Source organism: Rutidosis leptorrhynchoides, unplaced genomic scaffold, assembly GCF_046630445.1.
Source record: "Rutidosis leptorrhynchoides isolate AG116_Rl617_1_P2 unplaced genomic scaffold, CSIRO_AGI_Rlap_v1 contig622, whole genome shotgun sequence".
Classification (NCBI taxonomy): domain Eukaryota; kingdom Viridiplantae; phylum Streptophyta; class Magnoliopsida; order Asterales; family Asteraceae; genus Rutidosis; species Rutidosis leptorrhynchoides.
The window spans coordinates 19734-28679 of NW_027266843.1; the positions used below are offsets into that span (position 1 = coordinate 19734).

The 8946-nt window shown below is 43.9% G+C and overlaps 1 protein-coding gene across 1 annotated transcript; it reads left to right on the forward strand.

Annotated features, from left to right (window-relative positions):
• The first annotated feature begins 722 nt into the window (after nucleotides 1-722).
• On the forward strand, nucleotides 723-8724 carry LOC139884920 (uncharacterized). The gene is given in 11 exon segments (XM_071868887.1): nucleotides 723-2857; nucleotides 2894-3339; nucleotides 3449-4179; nucleotides 4182-5435; nucleotides 5537-5787; nucleotides 5865-6012; nucleotides 6427-6625; nucleotides 6718-6750; nucleotides 6787-7029; nucleotides 7114-7808; nucleotides 8044-8724. Coding segments are annotated over 11 exon segments (6816 nt in total).
• Nucleotides 8725-8946: the final 222 nt, after the last annotated feature.

Consider the following 8946-nt stretch of genomic DNA (forward strand, 5'->3'; position numbering starts at 1 on the left):
AAAAAAGTGTCATTTATAAAACATTGGGGATGAAATCAACGCGAGAAAATATACCATTGGCTGTATTTTTGTTTCCTCTTCGTTTCCCCGTTCGTACCTCTGTCTGTCTATAGTGTTCGTAAGAGTCAGTCTCTGTGTAGGGCTTTCTCTCTCTATCATCAATCTATCTGATTCTACTTTGCGTCACACAGAGGTGCGCACGTTAAACCAGTTCTCTATCCTACTCCGCCTGAGGTACTTTTTCGTTATCCCACCTCTTGATCTCCTCATTTTCCAGCTAATCGTGATTTTAAGTTTGAATCGTGAATTGAAAGTCAGTGCCTTTGTATATTTTGATATGCGACCCTCACCAATTTTTCTATCTGCTTGTTTTGATTAATCAGGTTAACGAGTTAGTGCCTCTCTAGGGTTTTCGTTTGGAGAGATCTGGTGATAGAAAGGGGGATATTATCGGTATTGATAATTGATTGGCAAATTCCGCGGTTAGGGGTTTTTATTATTTTCATGCTTTTGTTGGGAATCAGATCCGCCGGCGGTGTTTATAATTCATGTCGGACCGTGATATGGCCAATCCTGGGGTTGGGTCCAAATTCGTGTCTGTGAATCTGAACAAGTCGTATGGGAAATCCCAGAATCAGCATCATCATTATCAGCACCATCATCATAATCAATCTCATTATGGGGCAAATCGTGGCCGACCTGGCAGTGGTGGTGGAGGAGGAATGGTTGTCCTTTCAAGGCCTCGAAGCTCGCAGAAGGCTGCTCCGAAACTTTCTGTTCCACCCCCCTTGAATTTGCCTTCCTTGCGCAAAGAGCATGAACGATTCGATTCCTTGGGATCAGGAACTGGCGCAGCTGGTGGTGGTGTTTCAGGCAGTGGAACAAGGCCTACTTCTTCTGGTATTGGCTGGACTAAGCCTGTCACAGTTGCTTTGCAGGAGAAAGAAGGATTAGCAGTTGGGGTTCATGTTGCCGACGACGGCGATCAGATTCCGTCCCGTGTTATCGATAAGGGAAACAGTAGTGTGTACGTCCCGCCGTCAGCTCGTTCAGGCGTCACTGGACCTGTAGTTTCTTCTTTTCCACTTGTTGAGAAAGTTTCAGTTTTGAGGGGTGAAGACTTTCCATCATTGCAGGCTGCATTGCCTGTTGTTTCTGCGCCTGCTCAGAAACACAAGGATGGCGGTAATCAGAAGCATAAGCAAACAGAAAATGAGGAGTTCTCTAATGAGCAGAATAATGCCTCTCGACTGAGCTCGCATGTTGATATGAGGCCACAATTGCAGTCCTCAAGGCAGGGTGTCGGCAATCGGTCGAATGAGAATTTCAATGACCGTAATGGTTCTGTTGGTTCTTATACCTTTGAGAAAGTGCGGAAGCAGGAAGAATACTTTTCAGGGCCACTGCCACTTGTCAGATTTAATCCGCGATCTGATTGGGCTGATGATGAACGTGATACTGGGCATGGTTTTTATGATAAGAGCAGAGATAATGGGTATTCTAAGACTGAGACTTTCTGGGATCATGATTTTGATATGCCCAGGCCTACTGTTCTGCCTCACAAACTAACTTACAATGCATTTAGCAGGACTGGACCGCGTGACAATGAAACTGGAAAGTCATCTTCCAGTGAAGTCAGTAAAGCTGGCCCTTATGGTAGAGATACGAGAATTCCTAGTGCAGATGGACGGGAAGGACATTCATGGAGAGCTTCTTCTCTTGTTAAAGGAGGACTTGGTACCCATGAGCTTCCGAATGACCGTAATGTTGGCAGTGCTAGACCAACTACGTTGAACTCAGAAAATGAGAGTAAATATAATGCCCCTATTCCTTTTAGGGATAATAGTCAGAATGATTTTGGAAGGAGAGATGTTGGATATGGACAGAGAGGGAGACAGGCTTGGAACAACAATGTTGATTCGCAGGAGCGTTATGGCAGTGAACAGCATAACAGATACAGAGGCAATACCTCCCAGAATGGTCAAGTGTCAAAAGGTCTTCCTTTTAGTGATCCTATACTGAACTTTGGAAGGGAGAAGCGGCAGTTCTCAAAGAATGAAAAGCCTTATGTAGAGGATCCTTTTGGTGCTACTGGTTTTGATGCATGTGATCCTTTTTCAGGGGCTCTTGTTGGGTTAGTGAAGAAGAAGAAAGATGTGCTGAAGCAGACTGATTTCCATGATCCTGCTAGAGATTCCTTTGAGGCCGAACTTGAGAGAGTCCAGAAAATGCAAGAACAGGAGCGGCAACGGGCCGTTGAAGAGCAGGAGAGGGCATTGGAGCAAGCTCGCAGAGAAGAAGAGGAGAGAGTGCGGTTTGTTAGGGAACAGGAAGAGAGGCAAAGAAGGGTAGAAGAAGAAGCCAGAGAAGCTTCATGGAGAGCTCAACAAGAGAATCTGGAAGCTTCGCGTAGGGCTGAGGAACTAAGGATTTCTAGAGAAGAAGAGAAAAGGAGAAATATGCTGGAAGAGGAGAGGAGAAAACAGGCCGCTAAACAAAAACTTTTGGAATTAGAGGAGAGAATTGCTAAGAGGCAAGCTGAAGGAGTAAGGGGTGGCAGTAATTCTTCAGTCATTGTAGATGATAAAATTCCTGGGACGTCAAAAGTGGCAGATTTAGGTGAATGGGAAGATGGTGAGAGGATGGTGGAAAGGATCACAACTTCTGCATCTTCTGATTCCTCTGGCTTGAACAGACCCTATCACATGGGTTCTGGACCACACTTTTCTACAGATGGAACTTCTGCTTCCATGGACAGAGGAAAACCTGTCAATTCATGGAGAAGGGATGTATTTGATAATGGGATAACCTCTACATTACCTGGCCAAGACTTGGAAAATGATCATCACAGCCCTAGGCGAGACGCTGCAATTGGGGGAAGAGTGTTTCCTAGAAAAGATTTTTTTGGAGGTCCTGGATTTATGGGCCCTCGTCCTTTCTATAAAGGAGGAATGCATGAACCCCAGATGGATGACTTCCCTCATTTCAAAGGGCAGAGGTGGAATGTTCCAGGGTATGGTGAACCTTATAACCGAAACATGGAGTTTGCTCAATTTAATGAGAATTTAGAGGAGAAATATGGCGAGATTGGATGGGGACAGGGTCATTCTCGTGGTAATTCTTATCCATTATATCCAGAGCGACAATATCAAAGTCCTGAAGCGGATGGGCTTTATTCCATTGGGAGGTCACGATACAGGCAGCCTCGTGTTTTACCTCCGCCAATGAGTTCCATGCAGAGGCCACCTCACAGAGTTGAAAACTGCGGTCCCTCTACTTTCTTAGAAAATGAGATGCGATACAATCATGTACCGAATAATGAACCTACCTTGCAGAGAGGTTACCAAAGTGATCATCGGGATGATCTTGGACAACATGAATTAGTTGATGGCTCGTCAAGAGAATTCTGACAATATGATAAAGAAGCTGGACAGGAATGCAACTCCAGGGTGTGACTCGCAATCCTCGTTATCTGTTACAAGTCCTCCTGACTCTCCGGTTCATCTATCTCATGATGATTTAGATGAATCTGGAGATTCTTCTGTGCTGCTGACCGCTGGAGATGTTAGAGGAGTGGATGGACAACAGATTGATCCTGTTGGCATATCTACTGAATCTGGGAAAGAGAACATGATGACCGGAACAAGTTCCGTTGATGATGATGAAGGATGGGCTATTGAGAACAATGACCAGTTGCAGCAGCAAGAAGAATATGATGAAGATGAAGAAGGATATGGAGAAAAAGACGAGGGTCATGAAGTTGATGATGATAATATTGATCTGACTCGTGAGTTGGAGGATCTGCAGTTAGAAGATAAAGAAGACAACTTGATCCTTGGCTTTAATGAAGGGGTTGAAGTTGGAATGCCAAATGATGAGTTTGAGAGGAGTTCAAGGAATGAAGACACTACATTCCAGATACAAGAGATGTCTACCGGTACTGAGGGGGAACATGGATCTTATAATAGGATATGCAGTGATGAACAAAACCTTGAATCTCTGAATAGCCCTGCTACTGCGTGCGTTGATGATTCTTCTGGAATCTTTGAAGAAGCTGAGAAGGTTATGCAACATTTGGTTATGCAGTCTAACACTACACCAACTGACCAAGTGGATGTTGATCCTACTCAACACCAAGTCTCATCGACTTCTCCAACGGTTGTGTCTACTGTATCTGCTGCCCGAGTCAGTCTGAGGCTCCTGTTAAGCTCCAGTTTGGGCTGTTTACGGGTCCATCTCTAATACCATCCCCAGTCCCTGCTATACAGATTGGTTCCATACAGCTTCAGTTGCATCCCCAGGTTGGCCCTTCTGTCGGCCACATGCATCCCTCACAGCCTCCTCTCTTCCAGTTTGGTCAGCTTAGATATCCCTCTCCTATTTCCCAGGGATTACTGCCATTGGCTACCCAGTCCATGTCCTATGTACTGCCCACTGCACAAGCCAGTTTTCCTCTGAATCAGAATCCTGGAGGTCCTCTGCGTGCTGCATTGGGTCAAGATGCTCCTGGTCGTAATCTTATGAAGAATGGTCCTGGCCCTATTCAGAGGAACTCGGATATATTAAAATCAATGCCGGCTAGAGAAAGACCAGAAGGTTCCGTCACATCACAGCAAACTAGAGTGGATGTTCCTCATACCCATGATGATAAGAATTGGTCAGAGTCGGGTACAGAAGCAAATCAAGGGCTCTACATTGGAAGGAACTCGAAATCAGAAGCACAATTTCCAGCTGGAGCTGCTTCGGCTCATACATTTTCAAAAGGAAAACATATGGGCTGGTCAAAGGGCCAAAGCCTAACTTCTGGTGGAAGAAACAAGAAATACGTATTTGCAGTAAAAAATTCTGGCTCTAGATCTTCGATGTCATCTTCTGAGACTACTCGTATAGAATCTATTACAAATCAGAGGAGGCCTCGACGACAGCGTACTGAATTCCGAGTCCGGGAAAATGCTGATAAGAGGCAAGCTACTAGTTTTGATTCATCAAGAAACTTGGGTTCAGATGATGCGTTGAATGGTAATGGTACTAATGGAAGGGCTGGTGCAAGTTACATGAGAAATGGAGCTAGAAAGATTGTTTGGTGGAATAGGTCATCCAAACAGATTTCGGAATCAGAAGGCACAAGTTCACTTCCAGATAACTCTCAGGATGTAGATGCTGGAAGCAGAGCAGTGAAGGGTTCTGGTAAAGAGTCACAAACGAAGAGTCGGAACTTGCCTTCTGGAGATGGACACCTTAAAAGGAATATATGCTCAGAAGAGGATGTTGATACCTCATTACAAAGTGGCATTGTTCGAGTTTTTGAGCAACCTGGCATAGAAGCACCTAGTGATGAAGATGACTTCATTCAGGTTAGGTCAAAGCGGCAAATGCTGAATGACCGGCGTGAACAGAGAGAAAAGGAAATCAAAGCAAAGTCTCGGGTCTCTAAGGTCTTACTACATTTTTTTTTTCTCCGATCTCTTTCTGTCTTATTTTGTAATTATGTTTATGTTCTCATTTACTTAAGCTTGTTCAATTCTCTGTGTGCCAGATGCCACGGAAATCTCGCCCTTCTTCACAAAGTGTTGGGGGAAGCTCAAATAAATTATTCCCGTCAGTTGGTGGAGACACAGCTAATGGCATTTGTTCTGATTTTGTTGCCACAGACGGTCGTAGTAGCATTGGAAAGATTGAAGCCTCATCAGGATTTAGTAACTCTACCTTGTCCCAACCTTTGGCTCCGATAGGCACTCCTGCTGTGAAAATCGAACCTCAGGCAGATATGAGAACTCAACCAATCAAGTACTATTCTATTGAAGACATTATCTATTTCCAATGGGTTATTGTATGGATCTGTGAATCTCACATACGCTTTACAGGTCCCATCCGACAAGCTCCCTTTCCGTAGTATCTGGTGGTGGTGGAAAAAGCCTTTCATCAGGCTTGGCCTTCGAGAGCAACAGTAAGGTCCTGGATAACGTTCAGACATCATTGGGCGCATGGGGCAATCCACGGATCAATCAACAGGTGCGTCAGACTTCTCTGCTTGTTATCTAATAGTTAGAATAACAGCTGGCTACTTGCATTCATCTCTAGCTTTATAGATTGTTGGCTTGATTCTTCTCTTCTTTGTTCTGGTTTTTTTTGGGGTTCCTTTGGAAGCCATAATTTTAGCGTTGCATGTAAATGATTTGAAAGAGTTTGCATTCAATGTTTTGGTTTTTAGGATTTGTCGAGGGTTATTATACATTTTCTTTCCACTCCTTTTTGGTTTCTATGTTTATGCTTGATATGTTAACGGTCATGACTTGATTAAATTCTGACTTGGTTTCTAGTCTAGTAGTCACAAATGAGAAAGAAGTCTTCCTTCTCACTTCAGTTCTTGTAATCTTTTAGACTGTGGTTGGCTGATGAATCTGAGACTTATTTCACTCATGGCAGGTTATGGCCTTAACGCAGACCCAACTTGATGAAGCCATGAAACCTGCTCAATTTGATTCTCGTGCTTCTATGGGAGATCAGTCTACCTCAATTGGTGAACCTGTCATGCCATCATCCTCTATCTTGACAAAGAACATGTCACTTTCCTCTTCTGCAAGTCCAGTCAACTCTTTACTGGCTGGGGAGAAAATTCAATTTGGTACGCACTTAAATTTGTTGCCTACTTAAGTTTCATGGTCGTGATAGCCTGATTTAAACAATAAAAACAAAAACTTGTACTTCTATTTTCAGGTGCAGTCACGTCTCCTACAATTCTCCCTACCAGTAGCTGTCCTGTAGCACATGGTATTGGCCCTCCAGGTCCATCACGATCAGACATCCAAATTTCTCATAACATGCCTGCATCTGGGAATGACTGTTTCTTTGAAAACGAGAAGCAGCCGAATGAAGCTTGTGTTAATCTGGAAGAATGTGAAGCAGAAGCTGCCGCTTCAGCTGTTGCTGTTGCGGCAATTAGCAGCGACGAGACGGTTGGGAATGGAATGGGTACTTGCTCTGTCACTGTTGCAGATACCAAAAGCTATGGTGGTGCTAACGTTAATGGTATAAATAACACCGTTAGTTTTTTTGCCTTGTATATTTTCTTATCGATTATTATGTATTTACTGTATCTATCCATTGATTAAGCAGGAGTGGCTGATGATCATAAATCCTCCAGCCATTCAAGGGGTGAAGAGTCTCTTAGTGTAGCTCTTCCAGCAGATCTTTCAGTTGAGACCCCACCAATTTCCTTGTGGCCACCGCTACCAAGTCCTCAGAATTCGTCAAGCCAGATGATTTCGCATTTCCCTGGAGGACCTCCTTCACATTTCCCATTTTATGACATGAATCCAATGTTGGGTGGTCCCATATTCGCTTTTGGACCCCACGACGAATCTAGACCCGGTCAGTCGATGTCCCAGAAGAGTGTCCCACCAAGCTCAGGGCCTCCCGGAACGTGGCATTCCGGAGTTGATTCGTTCTACGGTCCTCCATCAGGATTCACCGGCCCTTTTATCAGTACGCCTGGGGGTATACAGGGAGTCCAAGGCCCTCCACACATGGTTGTGTACAACCATTTTGCACCAGTTGGACAGTTTGGACAAGTGGGGCTCAGTTTTATGGGCACAACATATATTCCATCTGGGAAACAACCTGATTGGAAGCACACTCCTGCTGCTGCCTCATCGGCCATGGGTGGTGGTGATGGGGACATGAAGAATTCGAACATGGTTCCACCACCACACACCAACATGGGAGCTCCTATTCAACACCTTGCCCCTGGATCTCCTCTCTTACCCATGCCATCTCCTTTGGCCATGTTTGACGTTTCTCCTTTTCAGGTAATATCAGTTTGCTGTATTGAATATCTCTTCTCTATGCTAAATATTTCTTCTTGGATAGATAGGGCAATGAATATTTTTGTATACTATTTATCAATAAACTAGCAATAGACTGTGATGTTGCTGGGATAATGAGTATTTTTGTTTGTGTATAACTAATTGTATTTGATCAAAGACCATGGATATTCTATTCGTGTCTTAACTAATTGTAATTTGGTTTTAAATTGTTTTTCAGTCGTCTCCTGATATGTCAGTCCAAGCTCGTTGGTCCAATGCTGTGCCCCCTCTTCAATCCATGCCAATGTCAATGCCATTTCCACAACAGGCAGAAAGCACACTTCCGTCTCAATTCAGTCACGGGAGTACTCAAGCTGATCCGCCTATAACTGCCAGTAGGTTCCCAACTGAGTCGAGAACAGTCCCTTCTTCAGAACACAATCGTAATTTTCCAGTGATGACAGCAAATTCAACCATCTCCCAGTTGCCCGATGAACTGGGGTTAGTAGATTCTTCGTCAAGTTCTGCTGGTGGTGCCAATAGCTCATCAGCTAGCAATGTCATAGATGTCGGCAAAACTGTGGTTATCCCGGAGAATGCCCGAAACAATAATAGGACAACTGGAAGGAGCACAAATTCTTCTTCATTCAAGCCTCAGTCTTCTTCTCAGCAAAATAATATGGCTTCCCAGCAACAGTATGGGAATAATTACCAGAGAGGTCCTAGTTTCTCACAGAAGGGCAATTCTGGAAGTGACTGGTCACATCATCGTAGGACAGGGTTCCAAGGAAGGAATCAGCCATTGGGGTCAGATAAGGGATTTGGGCCTTCGAAGATGAAACAGATTTACGTGGCTAAGCAGCAACCTGCTACTAATATTGCTACTACTACAACTGGAACAACAACCACATCTTCTTGAGTATTTGCCAAGAATAATTAGCGTGTGCACCAAGGATTGTCGAGCAGGTTCATTTTGGCATTTTTTTTTTTTTTTTTAATATTTGAAAACGAAAGTGTTTAGGGTTTTTGGTGAAGGGGGTTGTGTTAATTTGAATCCTTCACCTTCTATTTTCATTTTTAATTTTTTTTGGAATAGCATATGGAACCAATTGATGGATGATGAAGCTGATATATGTATCTT